Source organism: Schistocerca serialis, chromosome 7 (assembly GCF_023864345.2).
Source record: "Schistocerca serialis cubense isolate TAMUIC-IGC-003099 chromosome 7, iqSchSeri2.2, whole genome shotgun sequence".
NCBI lineage: Eukaryota > Metazoa > Arthropoda > Insecta > Orthoptera > Acrididae > Schistocerca > Schistocerca serialis.
Genome location: NC_064644.1, coordinates 593,169,597 through 593,188,377, shown reverse-complemented (window position 1 = coordinate 593,188,377; position 18,781 = coordinate 593,169,597). Strand labels below are relative to the sequence as shown.

Genomic DNA, 18,781 nt, shown 5'->3' with positions numbered 1-18,781 from the left:
CTGACGTTTCATTGCCAGCTGCGGGCAACATCATCTGAGGTGAGTCTACGACTGGCTGCTAGGCCATGGAGATCCTGTTTATATAGAGCGCGTAGAGGGCACCACCAAACACGTTTGGTGGTGCCCTCTACGTGCTCTATATAAACAGAACCTCCATGGCCTAGCAGCCAGTCGTAGACTCACCTCAGATGATGTTGCCCGCAGCTGGCAATGAAACGTCAGGGAGAAGTATTTCTACTATTGGACCACGGCCTCTTAGCCCGGAAGTTTTAATTACTGATAATAAAGATTGTTTCTGACTTGTTTTGTTACTTACTATATAAATTTAAAAAAAAGTATCCAAGTTAAACACATACATAATATCAGGTTTAGAAGTAAGAGTACCAGAGGCTCATTTGCCAGACAATAAGAAATATTTTTAAAAAAAATCAAATAAACCACTGAATTAACATTTAATAAATACAAAGAGAGAGTGACTAAACACAGGCACTACTCAATAAATAGCCTCTATTATTTTTTATTTGTAAGCATATTTCATTTAGTCTTAGGTTAGGAAGAGACTTCTCCTACATGAACTGCCATCCAGTAGGTCTTCCAATGATTGCAGGACTTCTGAAATTACGATACTGAAAGCAATTGGGGATCAAATATTGCACACAGAATCATCCTATTCATCCAAGAACACTTCACAATAATGATAATTATATATCTGTCTCACCTTAGGAATACCTGAGAACTGACTGGACAATCACATGTATCTGATTGCTACTTGCCAATACAAAAATCTCTGAAAATTACATCTAAAATTTGTTCACTGCTAACATGTCCTGTGATATGACCAATGTGTCTCAATGCCTTTCGCAGCTGGTGGGCAGCCAAGACCGTGTCACCAGTGCACTGGAAAAACCTGTCCAAACAATCGACACAGGCAACAAGGTGGTGTCGATGGCGAGCCTGTGTGAGTGCTGGGTTGACATTGGTTATTGTGCTCCCACACCTGAAAATGTGGTGAGGATCATTATAATTTGTTACTTATAAATAAGGAAATTAAAAGATTCAGTTATATGATGGAATGCTAATATTATGACAGCAATTCTTAAAGTGGATAAAAATGCACTTATGTTGTCTGTGAATGTTGTATTGGGTACCAATGTTGTGAACAATTGGTGGGAACTTAATATGATGAACTCTGTGAGTTGATTATCAGTAGACAATCAGAGTGCTTATTCATAAACAAAGTTAGCTGGTATTTGGTTCTGTTAGGTTGGATTAGGATAGAATTTAACCACATCCTCAGAATTTTTGGCAAAAGCAGAAATAAGACATGCAGCAGAGTATTGCATTGACAAATGTATATCTTCAGCTATACTATACATAACTCTATTATGGCAATGATATTTTCATGCTTAGATTTGCTGGCTCTGCCAATTCACAAGCAAATTATAACATTCCAACCTAACCAAGGCAATGGGCTATGCTACAGGTCAGTCTGTCAGCACATTTAGTTTTCTTCCATTCACAACCAACTAGTCACATTCCACCATAATCTAGGCTTCAAGGCTTGACCACTGAGTCACCAAAGAAATATGAATATCAGTAACCAATCTTAAAATCCACAATAAAAAGATCAATACAATTTATTGTGGTGCTCTCCATACAGAAAATAAATGTAATCAATTTGCATCTTCTGCTGAAAGAAATCAATAGATTCAGTGATTCTCACTGACTACTGTATTCCACAACCTGACTGGCTATTGTCAATGAGCTGCCAACATCAGCATGTAATGCAAGAGCTGCCAACACCACAGGTGCACTGTAACCCTTAATGTGCACTATGCTGAGTGTGTGTTAAGTAGTCTGTTGTGCAATATTCTATTTACTGTGATTCAGTATTTAATATTTGGCAGGCTAAAAATATTTAACAATAAGGAACACATCTTACTGAATGATAGGTGCCTGAATCAGCAGACATTTGGGTGTTTATGTACACAACAGAAATCTAATGTTCCCTGAATAGTGACTGGAGATATGTAAAAATTGATGAAGAGTGGCTCATTTTGTCATAATTTATGCATGATAAGAGTCTCTCCTTTGAGCACTACAGAAGTACAAAAGGATGCGCATGATAGGAAAGTTGTTTCTGTGTCAGTTTCCAGTGAGAGAGATGTCAGGACTCCATTTCGCATCATGTTAACGTCCAGCAAATGAAAAACATCTACCAGCTGCAAGTGGGATGCATCTCTTCATGTGATTTTTTATGTATTCAAACCCTGCTGTACGTGTGAACCAATATCTCTCCCAACTCGTTCTTACAGGTGTCATTATTACATGTCTTGAGCATCCAGTAGCAATGTTGCTGCACCCGTCATAATCTTTGCACACGGAGATGTGCAGTGACCAGAGGTACCTGTTTGGTGTGGCAGCTTCTTTACTCTATAGCAAGAAGATGGTTCCAGATGGCATGGCAATGTGCAATTACTGTTGTCCAGCATTGAATTGGTGAGTTATTTGCTGCAGCATGGCCTATCAATCCAATGGTAAATGGTGACCCTGTCGTGAGCACATTCCTATCCATGTCAGATGACTCTGGTGGTGGCAGGAAGTTGCTCATTATATAACAATGACACGGTGGCTGCAAGATCTCTGTGATGAAGTGCTAGGTCATACTGATGACCCATGATCTGGTCGAAGGTAAATGTACTGATACCGTATGTTTTGTCAGTCTTGTGCTAACCTGCCAGGCCAACAACTACTACAAGATCTGAAAACACTGCAGGCATGGTGGCGACAGGCCACTCTCTTTCTGCCGCAGCAGTTATGTCTAATTCAACTGCTCATATGTGAACTAACATTCTACAATGCAATCCATAGAATATTTAAGTGTATTAAGCGCTTTTCTGATCATTCTTTCCTGCATTTTGCACACCTGGAGGTCCAAATGCTGAGTCTTTTTATCTCCTTCCAGACTTTTTTGTGAGGAAAGGGGGTCACTCTCAGAACATTTTATAAGATGGTTCTGCGGATATTTTCTTTGTGACTTCAATTCTGTGGTTTAAATTGCTTTCTTCATTGTAATGCTGTTGATTACAGCTGATTCTTTGGATATTAGGGTCAGTTTCTCACCTTTTAGGATGAGGGTGCCCTGGAATGAAATCTGCATGTATCTTAATATGAGGGTTGGAACTTAAACAGTGGTAACTATTTATTCACAACTGATACAAAAGAGTTACATGTTTGCACTTGTTACTGTCCTTCAAGGTGGTCACCAGTGTTGTGTAGGACCCCTTGCCAGTGATGTGAAAGGCGTAACATACCGTTAGCAGAGCCTGTTCTGTTGATGGTGCAAATGGAGTGGTATAAAGTTATGGTGAGTCTCATGTACAAGTGTGATGGTCTTATCCTAACACATTATGTTCCTCCATGGCAGACTGTCAGTCCACAGTATTACTGTTTGTTTTTGGAGCATCACCTGTGACCAGCTTTGTGAAAGAAGCGGCGACACCTTCTGCGCAACCCACCCATCATTTTGCATGACAATGTGCAGGCGCATACAGCGCAAGCTGTGGCTGCTCTGTTCGCTCGATGGGACCGGGAAGTACTGTACCATCTAACATACTCCCCAGTCTTAAGCCCTTGTAACTTTGATTTGATTCTGAGGATGAAGGAACCACTTCGTGGAATTCGCTTCAGAACTGTTCAAGAGATTCAACAGGCAGTAGACCGCTCCATTCACACTATCAACAGAACAGCCTCTGCTAACGGTATACTATGCCTTCCACATCACTGGCAATGGCTTCTACACAGTGCTGGTGACTACTTTGAAGGACAGGTGCAAATATGTAACTCTTTTGTATCGGTTGTGAATAAATAGTTGCCACTATTTAAGTTCCAACCCTCATAGTTACAGTATTACCAGAACAGATGATACAAGCACAAGAAACCATTATTAAAAACTGAAGGATTCTCTGGCACTTTCCAAGTCCATTAATTTTGTTAGAAGCTTTCACTGCTAATACAGGATGCCCAAACTGACATTCACACGTTTGACTTCCTACGTGGGTACTTGCCCCTCTTGAACTCAGTTGCTGCACCAGCAACTTAAGAATAGATGTTTGTTTGTAACACTAGTTAGTTGTCTCTGTGGTACACAATTGTGAACAACGAAGGCAACTGTCAACAGAAGATGCTCACAATGTTCACAATCTGGAAAACTGTGTTTATCAGCTGCTTAATGTTCATAAAGATAGGCCTGCAAATGAATGTTAATAATTTTACTGAAAACAAAATAAAAAGAATAATAATGAAAAAAAAATGCTGCAGTAAAGAATATTTTCCATTTTAACTGAACATAAGAATGTATACACACGGTGAACATGATCAAAAACGACTAACTGCAGGGACAGGGAGGGAAAGAAGTCATATGAACTTCTGTCCAGAAATGCAATGTTGCCACAGCAGATGGCACTAATGAATGACTGCTCTTATGACCACGTACCATGTCTGTAGGCAACAGATGATGATTATGCAGATTGACAATGCCAGTTCTGGTAAAGGTTGCTTTGTTGGCAAAGAGGACTGATGACAGAAATCCCATAATTGTGATGGTCTGGTGCAAAACCCTTCAACAAAATCCTCTCCATAGAGGGAAATCTGCTGCTGATAATCCTTGCACTCATTGCAGGTGATAGGGATAGCAGCAGTTGACATGCAGGATACACATAATCATACTTGGCTTACACCATGTTGGAAGGCCATTTGCTTGGAGCTTGTACTAGGGTTCATCTACATCTACATCTATATTCCGCGAGCCACCTTACGGTGTGTGGCGGAGGGTACTTATTGTACCACTATCTGATCCCCCCTTCCCTGTTCCATTCACGAATTGTGCGTGGGAAGAACGACTGCTTGTAAGTCTCCGTATTTGCTCTAATTTCTCGGATCTTTTCATTGTGATCATTACACGAGATATATGTGGGCGGTAGTAATATGTTGCCCATCTCTTCCCGGAATGTGCTCTCTCGTAATTTCGATAATAAACCTCTCCGTATTGCGTAACGCCTTTCTTGAAGTGTCCGCCACTGGAGCTTGTTCAGCATCTCCGTAACGCTCTCGCGCTGACTAAATGTCCCCATGACGAATCGCGCTGCTTTTCGCTGGATCATGTCTATCTCTTCTATTAATCCAACCTGGTAAGGGTCCCATACTGATGAGCAATACTCAAGAATCGGACGAACAAGCGTTTTGTAAGCTACTTCTTTCGTCGATGAGTCACATTTTCTTAGAATTCTTCCTATGAATCTCAACCTGGCGCCTGCTTTTCCCACTATTTGTTTTATGTGATCATTCCACTTCAGATCGCTCCGGATAGTAACTCCTAAGTATTTTACGGTCGTTACCGCTTCCAATGATTTACCACCTATGGCATAATCGTACTGGAATGGATTTCTGCCCCTATGTATGCACATTATATTACATTTATCTACGTTTAGGGAAAGCTGCCAGCTGTCGCACCATGCATTAATCCTCTGCAGGTCCTCCTGGAGTATGTACGAGTCTTCTGATGTTGCTACTTTCTTGTAGACAACCGTGTCATCTGCAAATAGCCTCACGGAGCTACCGATGTTGTCAACTAAGTCATTTATGTATATTGTAAACAATAAAGGTCCAATCACGCTTCCCTGCGGTACTCCCGAAATTACCTCTACATCTGCAGATTTTGAACCGTTAAGAATGACATGTTGTGTTCTTTCTTCTAGGAAATCCTGAATCCAATCACAAACCTGGTCCGATATTCCGTAAGCTCGTATTTTTTTCACTAAACGTAAGTGCAGAACCGTATCAAATGCCTTCCTGAAGTCCAGGAATACGGCATCAATCTGCTCGCCAGTGTCTACGGCACTGTGAATTTCTTGGGCAAATAGGGCGAGCTGAGTTTCACATGATCTATGTTTGCGGAATCCATGTTGGTTATGATGAAGGAGATTTGTATTATCTAAGAACGTCATAATACGAGAACACAAAACATGTTCCATTATTCTACAACAGATTGACGTAAGCGAAATAGGCCTATAATTATTCGCATCTGATTTATGACCCTTCTTGAAAATGGGAACGACCTGCGCTTTCTTCCAGTCGCTAGGTACTTTACGTTCTTCCAGCGATCTATGATAAATTGCTGATAGAAAGGGGGCAAGTTCTTTAGCATAATCACTGTAGAATCTTAAGGGTATCTCGTCTGGTCCGGATGCTTTTCCGCTACTAAGTGATAGCAGTTGTTTTTCAATTCCGATATCGTTTATTTCAATATTTTCCATTTTGGCATTTTGGCGTCCGTGCGACGGCTGAAGTCAGGGACCGTGTTACGATTTTCCGCAGTGAAACAGTTTCGGAACACTGAATTCAGTATTTCTGCCTTTCTTCGGTCGTCCTCTGTTTCGGTGCCATCGTGGTCAACGAGTGACTGAATAGGGGATTTAGATCCGCTTACCGATTTTACATATGACCAAAACTTTTTAGGGTTCTTGTTTAGATTGTTTGCCAATGTTTTATGTTCGAATTCGTTGAATGCTTCTCTCATTGCTCTCTTTACGCTCTTTTTCGCTTCGTTCAGCTTTTCCTTATCAGCTATGATTCGACTACTCTTAAACCTATGATGAAGCTTTCTTTGTTTCCGTAGTACCTTTCGTACATGATTGTTATACCACGGTGGATCTTTCCCTTCGCTTTGGACCTTAGTCAGTACGAACTTATCTAAGGCGTACTGGACGATGTTTCTGAATTTTTTCCATTTTTGTTCCACATCCTCTTCCTCAGAAATGAACGTTTGATGGTGGTCACTCAGATATTCTGCGATTTGTGCCCTATCACTCTTGTTAAGCAAATATATTTTCCTTCCTTTCTTGGCATTTCTTATTACACTTGTAGTCATTGATGCAACCACTGACTTATGATCACTGATACCCTCTTCTACATTCACGGAGTCGAAAAGTTCCGGTCTATTTGTTGCTATGAGGTCTAAAACGTTAGCTTCACGAGTTGGTTCTCTAACTATCTGCTCGAAGTAATTCTCGGACAAGGCAGTCAGGATAATGTCACAAGAGTCTCTGTCCCTGGCTCCAGTTCTGATTGTGTGACTATCCCATTCCATACCTGGTAGATTGAAGTCTCCCCCTATTACAATAGTATGATCACGAAACTTCTTCACGACGTTCTGCAGGTTCTCTCTGAGGCGCTCAACTACTACGGTTGCTGATGCAGGTGGTCTATAGAAGCATCCGATTATCATATCTGACCCACCTTTGATACTTAACTTAACCCAGATTATTTCACATTCGCATTCGCTAATAACTTCACTGGATATTATTGAATTCTTTACTGCTATAAATACTCCTCCACCATTGGCGTTTATCCTATCCTTGCGGTATATATTCCATTCTGTGTCTAGGATTTCGTTACTGTTCACTTCCGGTTTTAACCAACTTTCCGTTCCTAATACTATATGCGCACTATTTCCTTCAATAAGAGATACTAATTCAGGAACCTTGCCCTGGATACTCCTGCAGTTTACCAATATTACGTTAACTTTTCCTGTTTTTGGTCTCTGAGGACGGACGTTCTTTATCAACGATGATAATGTCCTCTCTGGTAAGCCGTCAGGTATTTTATCGTTTCGCCCAAGGGGGGGTCCCTCTAACCTAAAAAACCCCCGTGTGCACGCCACACGTACTCTGCTACCCTAGTAGCTGCTTCCGGTGTGTAGTGCACGCCTGACCTGTCTAGGGGGGCCCTACAGTTCTCCACCCAATAACGGAGGTCGATGAATTTGCAACCATTATAGTCGCAGAGTCGTCTGAGCCTCTGGTTTAGACCCTCCACACGGCTCCAAACCAGAGGACTGCGATCGACTCTGGGCACTATGCTGCAGATATTAAGCTCAGCTTGCACTCCGCGTGCGATGCTGGTTGTCTTCACCAAATCAGCCAGCCGCCGGAAGGAACCAAGGATGGCCTCAGAATCCAAGCGGCAGGCGTCATTCGTTCCGACATGTGCTACGATCTGCAGCCGGTCACACCCAGTGCGTTCAATAGCTGCCGGAAGGGCCTCCTCCACATTACGGACGAGACCCCCCGGCAAGCACACCGAGTGCACACTGGCATTCTTCCCCGACCTACCCGCTATTTTCCTGAGGGGCTCCATAACCTGCCTAACGTTGGAGCTCCCTATAACTAATAGGCCCGCCCTCTGTGACTGTCGGGACCTTGTCGGAGAATCGGCCACTGGCCCAACAGGCGAGGCATCCTGTGGTGGCTCGGAAACGATGTCATCACCATTAGGAAGCACCCCGTACCTGTTGGAAAGGGGTAAGGCAGCTGCCACGCGGCCAGATCCCACCTTCGCCTTTCGGCCAGGCACGCGCGAGCCCACCACTGTCCGCCATTCACCCTGGAGTGATGGCTGACCGGTAAGATGCTCACTGCCGGAAGACGCAGCGACATCAGGGGTTCCATGTGATTCCAAGGCCACCGAAGTAGGCATAGGTCTCACCACAGTTGCCCCAACGCCACTACGAGCCGACGCCTGCGCCTCGAGCTCGATGAGCCTAACAGACAAAGCCTCCACCTGCCCCCGAAGAGTGGCCAATTCTCCTTGCGTCCGCTCACAACAACCGCAGTCCCTACACATGACTATGTTTACCCTACTCTATACGGTGACAAATTCCCAAGATAATCTTCTGATGAGCTACTCTGATAATCAAGAAACACTCACTGAAATACGAGACGCGAAAACTACGCTAGGTTTTCCCAGAAAAACTATTTAAAAGCTAAGCGCAGCAAATAAGTACAAAAACGCTTTATACAAACAGTACTCGCTGCTGCTGGTGCTCTCGCTCTGGCTGTCACAAGACAACTGCTGATTCAAGTGACTAGTGGCTAACGGCCGCGAAACAAACAAAAGACGGTTTTAGGGCGCTTTCTGTTCTAAACGATCAAGAAAACACTAAGAAATCTAACACGAAAACTACGTAAAGTTTTATCAAGAACTGTTAGTTACTATGCAGAGCAGATAAACACAAATAGAATCCCTTCCTTAGTGGAAGGTCGTAAACAAAATGCAAAATAAACGCTTTATACAAACAGTACTCGCTGCTGCTGGTGCTCTCGCTCTGGCTGTCACAAGACAATATCCTGTAGAATTCAGTCTTCCAAATCTGGAGTACGCACAGTCCGCCACCTCCCTGCACATTCATCTGTCTGGAAGGAAGCATGATCACACAATGCCCCAAAAGGGCTTGGAATGTTCTGTGATGTGGTTGGCGTCTGTGAGGGTACTTGTCTTGGTACAACTGTGCTGCTTTTCAACCATTTCCATCTGCTTGGCTGTACATAAACAACATTTTGGCTTGTGCCTGACATGAATACCAGACCATTCTGCTGTTCACTGTACACTGCAACAATCACATAGCCTGCAACACACAAGGAACACATGACACCATGGTCAGAGGAACTTTCATTCATCAGCGCCATCTACCGTAGCAACGATGCATTTCCGGACACTTGTCCACTGGACCTTTGTCCTCCATTTCTAGTCAGGAATCTGTCTCTGCAGTTTGTTTTTTTTTATTAATGTTCATCATGTATACACCTGTTCAGAATGACTGGCCAGTACTTATTTCTAGGAAGCAACTTCCAAGTGTTACTTTCTACTGGAAGTGTTACTTTCTTCTACATGAATGATGATAATATTGGTTGCAGGGTGCTCAATGACATGGTTATCAGCAACCTTGCAGAATATGAACTGAATCCTTAGTGAAAATACAGTCTTTCTTCATAAGCATTCATCTTGGGACAGAAACAAAACAGAGATAATTTGAGGTAGGTTAGAAAGGAGGTACAGGTTTGTTAGACAACTGGATACAAGGTACCCACTTGTTATGAAGAGAAAGGGAGACAAAGACAGTGTGGTGAATGTCAGAGAGAGCAAAAGATCTTTGACCAATCTCATCCGGTACCCTAACCCTGTGCCTCAAGACTTACATTTCTTCTGCAAAAATGCTCTTGACATAACAAACAGCTAGACCTTCAATCTCTTACTGTCTCTGATGCACCTCCCTTAATTTATGTCTCCACTTGTGCTCACAACAGGTGGGTCCCTCTTGTCCTGGAGTCTGAATCACCTGCCACTTCTTTAAACATTTCACATTTCCTTTCTGAGGACGGAACTAATGGTTCCTAAAGAAAAGACAGTTTTTTGTACTTTGATGTGTGTCTACCAGCAGAATTTAGCATTTTCTTGCTGAAGTTGGTGTTGACAGCCATTCTATCTTCCTCCAATTTTGTAGGCTTTTTTGCGTAAATTTTCCATTTTATAAGGCTCTGTTCAAGCACTGAAGTTATTATGAAATATGATACATATCACTCTAAGAAAAAGTTCTGATATGGGATGTATAAGTCCTACGAAGGCTGTTAAATAATGAACTACCATAATTTTTGTCATAATTTCTGATGCTAGAATTTAATCTTATGATATTCTGTTAGATTAACATGTGCAGGTGGGCAAGCTGAGACATGTTCAGTATTGGCTACTGCAACAAAGGAGGTGACTTGCAATAAACAATATGAGACTTTGAAATTCTGCAGTCATCTCAACAAATCTTCAGCTGAGGCATATGCAATGTTACAGAAGACCTAGGGAGAGTCTGTTCTTCCCTTCAGCACAGTTCAAAGATCATTTAAACTGTTTATAGAGAGGAGATGATAAATTTCAAAGGAAGGTGGATCTGACACTTCAGTTACTGGCCTTGCAGAAGAAAATATTGACACCACTGCTGTCACAGAAGGAGAATCGATGAATAACCTTATGAACACTTTTGGACATATTGAAAATTTCACTGGATGCCACCCACTAGTTGCTGACAGAAATTTACATGAGATGTGTACGTACACGGTGGGTTGCAAGACTGCTAATTTCTGAACAAAAAGCCATTTGTGTGCAGCTCTGCATGCAGTTGAAACTGATGTTAGAGTAAGAGCCAGAGTTTCTTTCAAAAGTAATTAGTGCTGATGAAACTTTGCTACAACATTTTGATCCTGAGAGCAAACAGGAAAGCTCAGTGTGGAAATCTCCATAACCTAGTCCCTAAAAAAGCAAAAGTGGTTGCATCTGCTGGGAAAGTTATGATTATCTCATTTTTTGATATTCATGGAATGGTTTATTGGCATATTGTACCTGCACACACATCAATAACTGGACAATACTACAGGGTTGTCCTCAAAACTTTGTATGACTGTATCAGGTACAAAAAAATTGCAGATCCATGAAACAGGCTGGATGCTGCACCATGAGAAAGCACAACTGCATATTGAATATGTTGTTACTGAATATATTGCAAAAGTCAATTTGAAGTGCAGCCCTCACCCTCCTTGTAGTCAACATTTAGTCCCATGTGACTTTTTTCTGCTCCCTACCCTAAATAAACACCTCTGTGGGAAGCATTTTCATCATCAGAAGCAGTAGCGAAGGGGCAGAGGTGATTCTGAAGGACCTTTCAAAACATGATTTCCAGCATGTCTTGCAGATTGCCAAAAACACTGGGACTAGTGCACTGCATCCAGAGGAGACTATTCTGAGAAGGACTATCAAAATTATGAGGACTGAAAAGGCACTCTGGAATTTGTGCCTGCAGTAATAAGCTAAATAATGGTATATGGGATAAAGCACAAGGTCCTTTGCAGATGCATACATTTTAGACAATTACATATTTGTCTCATTTTCTCACAGTGTTGCTTCTCATTGATTTGGTTCCCATAAAGAATTTGAATAGATTTTTCAACCACATCTGATGACATTGCAATAGATATGTCTTTTCCCTCCACACTGCTTTAGATTTATGTCAATTTGTTTTAAGTATATGTGACTCATCATCAAAAGATAAAGTGGTGCACTACAGGTGAAACTGATGTTTGTAAACACAAGGGGCATTTGAAAAGTCTGTGCAAAGTCCGAGAGATGGCACCACCAGTGCGTATCGAGGTCATGTTTAGTTAGTAGCATCTTTGAAAAGAATGCACACCAAGTTTAAGCCATACTGGTCTCTTTCTTTGTGTTTGGCATTCATGTGAATCAAGGAAGTTGAGTAATTGTCAAAAAATGCATGAAAAAGAATTTCGTGTGGTGATTAAACATTACTTTATGAAAGGCAAAATGCCGCAGGAGACTAAAGAGAAGCTTGATAAACACTACGATGACTCTGCACCTTCGATTAGAACAGTTTATAAAAGGTTTCAAAATTTTCGGAGTGGCCATATGGGCACAAGTGATGCTGAACATTCTGGATGCCCTGTAGAGGTTATGACTCCATAAATCATTGATAAAATCCATGATACGGCAATGGATGACAGAAGAATTAAGGTGCGTGAGATTGCTAGTGCTGTGGAATGAACAGGTACATAATATTTTGCATAAACATTTGGACATGAGAAAGCTGTCCGCAAGATGGGTTCCATAATTGCTCACACTTGACCAAAAACAGAATCGTGTGAAGTGTTGCAAGGATGGTTTGCAGCTGTTCAGGAAGAATCCGCAGGACTTTAAGGGTTGATCCATCACTGTGGATGAAACATGGATACATCACTATACTCCTGAGACCAAACAACAATCTAAACTATGGGTTACCAAGGGAGAATCTGCACCAAAAAAGGTGAAGACCATTCTTTTGGCCAGAAAGGTTATGGCGACTGTCTTTTGGGATTCACAAGGGATAATCCTCATCGACTATCTAGAAAAGGCTAAAACTATTACAGGTGCATATTATTCATCGTTACTGGACCATTTGAAAGCTGAGCTGCAATAAAAACGCCTCCGATTGGACCGCAAAAAAAGTTCTTTTCCATCACGACAATGCACCAGCACACACCTCAGCAGTTGTGGTCCCAAAATTAATGGAAATAGGGTTTCAACTCGTTTCACATCCCCCCTATTCTCCAGACTTGGCTCCCTTGGACTACTCTTGGACTACTATTTGTTCCGCAATTTGAAGAAATGGCTGGTGGGGCAAAGATTTTATTCAAATGCGGAGGTGACTGCAGCGACTAATAGCTATTTTGCAAACTTGGACAGTTCCTGTTATTTGGAAGGGATCAACAAATTAGAACAGCATTGGATGAAGTTCATAAGTCTAACAGGAGACTATGTCGAAAAATGAAAAAGGTTTACCCCAAACACGTAAGTAGTTTTTATTTTTGCACTTACTTTTCAAATGCATGTTGTATTTTAAAAATTTCATTATTATTTCTTCATTAGTAACTTCTGCTTCCTCCATATATTTCCATAGTTCAAACCCTAAGGACAATTTAATGCACTTCCCATTTCCCTTTAAAATAGCAAAATTGTGAAGGGTTTTCTAAATCTACAAAACAGGAAATTCAAATTTTGATAATATGTCACAACACAACCGGGCATATGACTACATATTTAAAGTCATTGAGATTACAGTAGGAGCTATGTTCATTGTAATAGTTAACAGGTAACCAACTTACATGGAAGACAGTTTGTGTGTCAATTTTGAAAGCAGTTCAGGAACTCCTTCTTCTGTCTTGCATGACATTAGGACAACATTGGAATACTGCTGTTCAACTGCTCTAAGGGGTTCAAGATCACTGAGCATGTCTATTTTGTTCAAAGTCACAATGCAGTTTGGAAAAACCATATTTTTAGAGTCACAAACATCTGTTGCAAGGCCAAGTGAAGCAAAGTGGTGGCATATTGTAGACCTGACGACAAACAAAATACATATTATAAAAGGTGTGTGTGTGTGTGTGTGTGTGTGTGTGTGTGTGTGTGTGTGTGTGGGCACGCGCGCGCGCACGTATGAGCAGGTGCGTTGATGTGTGCATTAGCGCACATACACAAGTACACATTCACACCTTATGATGAAACTGATCACTGCTACATTCCCATTCTCTATGAAAAATACAATACACTGCATTACTGAAAAGCATGATCCAATATAAACCTCACATGCGGTATTTTTAAATCTATATTTACAATTTACATGACATGTATGTCAAATTCACACTTGTATCAATACAAAATGTGTATATAAGAGGTGTTTGCACACAAGTGATGTAATTTCAACATTGTCAGGCGTATCCTGTGTTTACAATATAATGAAAGGATAGTTGCTACTCACCATATAGCAGAGATGTTGAGTCACAGAAAGTCCTTTGAAAGTTAGCTTTTGGCCAGAAATGTCTTTGTCAAAAATAGACAAAATACACACACACATACACACACAAATTAAACTCACACACACATGAACAGACTCTAGTCTGGTTCCAGCTGCCAGAAACTGTGCTTGTGTGTGTGTGTGTGTGTGTGTGTGTGTGTGTGTGTGTGTGTGTGTTTGTGTGTATACTATTTTTGATGAAGTCCTTGTTGGCCGGTAGCTAACTTCCTGACAGTCTTTTTGTTGTCCTTTACTGTGAGTTAGCATTTCCACTATATGGTGAGTAGCGACTACCCTTTTCATTATATTGTTACATTCCATCCTGGATTTTCCATTGTTTGATATCTTGTGTTTACTTGTATCACTGGTTGCATTTGCAGTCATTACTATTATTATTATTATTATTATTACTATTATTATTACACATAGCAAACACAACCCTGAAATAGTTTCTGCAAGCAGGAATACCACCACTTTAGACAAAACTGTGCTAACATGCAACAAAGCAAAGCTGCATGTTCTGGTCTTAGAAGCCAATCAGGACTCAGCAACTACCATGTCAACCCCTGCCAGTGGTGTCACTGAATGTAGTATCCAGGGGCATGGAGTTAGCACACCACTCTCCCAGCCATTGTCAGCTTTCTTGACCTTGGTGCTGGTACTTTCCCTCAGATAGCTTCTCAATTGGTATCATGAGGCCGAGTAAGTCAATCCCATTCCCGTCCTCCCACCAACAACAGAACCCTTACAGTACCAGGAATTGAACCCAGGTCCTCCACATAGGAGCAACATATGTGACACACAGGGCTATGGAGGTGGACAACAAAAAACAATAATGCACAACAAACAGCAGATAAGTAATAGAAAAATTGATAATACTCAGATTTGATTTCAATTAAGTTCTAATCTCCAGGTATGAAATTCACACTGTACCGACACTGATGACAGCAACAACTAACTGATGATAAGTATAATTGATACAACATTTTTTGTGGTTCTACTTATTTTTTTCTATTTTTTTTATTATTTTGTGTGTGTAAAGAGTGAAAATTCATGACAACAATAGAACCCAAATCACAACCACTGGTAGAGGGAATTGAATATTTTTCAGACAAAGGAGAAGTAGACACAACAATTCAACATGAAAAGGAAGTGAGAGAACCTAAAAAAGTGGTAACTAATTTGGGCATACAAAATGTGCTTCCTAGAATGAGCCAGTTAATCATTGAAAATATAAAGTGGACTGTCATAACCCTTGAACAGACCCTAAACCAGTTTACAACCTGAAGTGAACAATCAGGTGAAGTTAACACAAGAAGCAGAATCTGGAAAAGCAGAAACTAGCATTGAGCATTGAGACCAATTCAGAAAATTTGGAAATGGTGAATGCTAGTATTGAAGAAGAAGACAAAATTAAAACTTTGAAGTTGCATAATTAGCAGTAGACAGTACTGAAAATAAAGTTTTGGTTGAGAATGTCACACTGAAATAAAAAATGTAGGCAAAAATATGACTGAGCTGGAATTTATAATGGAAGCTGAAACTAAAATAGTGTAGATAATGTTGAAAACTTAGGAGGAAGCAGAAAGAAGTTAGTTCATGTAATTATTACATAAAAGTTGATGATGTTATGAATGAACCAAATCTATATTCACACCTACATGAATAGTCTGCAATTCACACTGACATTCCTGGCAGTGGGTTCATTGAATAACGTAGAAGAGGACATAAACTGTTTTCTTGTTTTGAAAGATGAGTTTTGTCTGAAGAAAGAGGAAATGTGGTGTCTCAGTTGTCAGCAACAGTTGAGTTTCACCACAGAGTGCAGAAAAATGTTCAAAACCTATTGTACCTAAAGAATCCGTTTGACAAAGATTATCAGAATTACATAAACATCTACAGCTTCACAGGTGGGAGATGTACCAAAATGAATTCAGTAGACAGTTTAAAATTATTTCATGAGACATTAATGGTATGTAGTATAAGATGTCACTTTCTCTGGAATGTTTGATCCTAATGAAAGCATTCTCAGTTTTGATCTGGCAATTATGTATGAAGTGCCTCAGGCCCCGAACATGAGTAATTTTTATTATCTAAATTTTACAGAGAGAACACCTTTTTCATCTGTCGCCTTTCAACTAATGTGACAACAAATAAACTGGTTCAAACCAGAATAGGCCAAGTCACCGTACCAAACAAATAATTTCATATGTCAGCTGACTTACAAGAGCAAGGGCTCTCAGAGCTATGACTCAAAAACATCTCCCTCTGCTGTTCCCAGCCATCACTTAGTGCAGACACTAAATGGCTTAGTTCCTTTACTTTTAAATTTTTCTGTCTCCTTTGAAATGGGCCTAGGGCCACTGGAATTATCTTCTGTCATTCCCCTGGCAGTCCTCACAATGTAATCTCCCAAGATCAAATAAACTAATGCAGTTTCTCTTTCTAAAGATGAGTACCATATTTAATCACAAGCCCATACCACTTTCCAATCCTGATTACACATCTGAGGGAGTGTACAAACTGGCTTCAGGAGCAGGATACTGAATTCAACCTGTTGTTGACTTTGGTGTGCCACATACAAATTACTAAGCTATGAGCAGATCCACAAAACCATTGTGCAGGGCCATCTGACTCTGTGCTGTGATGCAACAGATGAGTGCTCAGCACCGCAGTCTACGCAGAATCACAGCTGTCACTGTGGCCAAAAAGTTTTTTTATTTTTATTTTTTATTTTTTATGTATGTGGTTTAAAGTGATGCCTACCACCAGGTCCCATGAACAGCTAAGGATAGATGCAAGCAAGGCTTGGTCAGCTCTGGGTGGAGAATGAAGACCTGCAAAGGTGCCTTAATGGATCATTAGTCAATGCAACCCCACAAAGCAGCACTGAGCCCACAGCTAGCCTCACTTCCCCATTTCTGGGGTTCCCACAGCCATTATGTACTGGACTGTAATTGATGTTGCAATGGACGCTCTTGTTCCCAACTTTGCTGGTAAACCAGGCAATTTCATAAACAATTTAATGGATGTACAGAAACTGTGTGCAAGGAGTGACGAAATGTTGGTAGGAGTCGCCAACCTTAAGGTGTGTGGAGAGGCATGCACTTATGTGAAATCGATGGAAGGGCTCAGAAATATCAAGGCATTTGATGTCTTTGCAAAATGGCTAGTGGACAGATATGGAGATAAGCATAGCAGTAGCCACTATAGGTGCCAATTTTCAACCCTGTGTCAAATTTCTGGAGAGGATTTAGAGAAATTTTCTGTCAGAATAAGAGCTGCATCACTTCACACTTACGAGCTAGGCAAAAGTAATGTAAGGAACAAGGTACTACTCAGTGAAGTAGACTGTGGGACTGATCCACAGGTAGGTGCTGAGATGAAGTATGCTTCACTGAGCACACTAAAGGAGGCCACACGACTCGCATTTCTACAATATGAGTCTCAGCAGTTTGTCCAGTCTTCCATCAGGGTAAACCCTAACAGAAATGCGTTCATTGCTGAAGTGTACTGAACTCATTGCAAATGCCACAGTCACAAAGCTTCTGAATGTCTGGCCAGTATGTGACTATTGTAGAAATATCAGGCACAAGAGAGAAAACTGTCGGTCTTTACAGGATCACTTGGCAAACAAATAGGATACCAAAGTGCTCTATGGAATGCAAATAAGGGAAATGTGTATGGGATTGGTTCTGCCACTACCTCTCACTCCTCTTTCACAAAGTGTATTCAGTTAGAGAGGTAGGACTGACTCAGGTGTCAAATGTAGATTTTCAAGGTAAAATCAATTATAGGCAACCTACCTTTATCATGAATACAGGTGTACAAGTAAGTACATTGCTCACTGAATATATTTGCGGTTGAAAATTAAAATTGCCGTGTTGTAGACTGAGATGGATTGGGAAAAAAAGTAATTTACCAAATATGTTCACAATATGTGGAATTGGAAATAAACGGAAGTAAGTACCAGTTCATATTCAATGTGGTTTGGAAACATGGTCACGATTTTGATGCCATTATAGGCTATGATATGCTGTCCAATTTCCAATGCATAGTTAACTTCCGAACACATGATGTCCAAATTGGGGGAAATGCCCACCGTTTTGGCTGTTTGGATAGAGGCATAGCTACTAACCTTGAGAAGAAGCTGTTAGTAATCACATGCCAAATATGGAGGGGTGGGGGGCAACGAGAGGTGACATTGGGGGGGAGGGGGGGGGAGGTGTACTCAGAAAATTTTAAAAATTAGAAGCCTGATTTAGGTCTTTAAACATTTGCTGACACTAAATAAAGAGGATTTTCCAGGAATAAAAACAATTGTAAATAAAACAATCAGGTTATGTGGAAAAGGCTAAAAATTAGTTTAGTAAACATCAAGGATGCTTGAGAAACATTTCTGTAATTTTCAAACACAGTGAAACCAAAACACATATACCTCACAAATTATTAATAAGTGTAAAACATGGATAAAAAATCCACTTACATTATTAAACGAGAAGCCTGTCTTTAGTGTTCTATACAAAAATATTCACAGTCCATCCTCATCTACTGCCT

At 40.8% G+C, this 18,781-nt stretch overlaps 1 protein-coding gene across 3 annotated transcripts in view; it reads right to left on the bottom strand.

The window, feature by feature from the left end:
* Positions 1–433: 433 nt before the first annotated feature.
* LOC126412573 (tRNA modification GTPase GTPBP3, mitochondrial) overlaps positions 434–18,781 on the bottom strand; it is a 143,122-nt gene continuing 124,774 nt past the window's right edge. For 2 of the 3 annotated variants that reach the window (XM_050082220.1, XM_050082218.1), the window contains exons 7-8: positions 13,536–13,769; positions 434–997 (exon numbers count right to left, since the gene is read on the bottom strand). In XM_050082220.1, coding sequence (XP_049938177.1) covers positions 766–997; positions 13,536–13,769 — 466 coding nt within the window. In that variant the 3' untranslated portion in view covers positions 434–765. The remainder of the gene's footprint in view (positions 998–13,535; positions 13,770–18,781) is intronic. The other variant, XM_050082219.1, reaches the window with a different exon arrangement.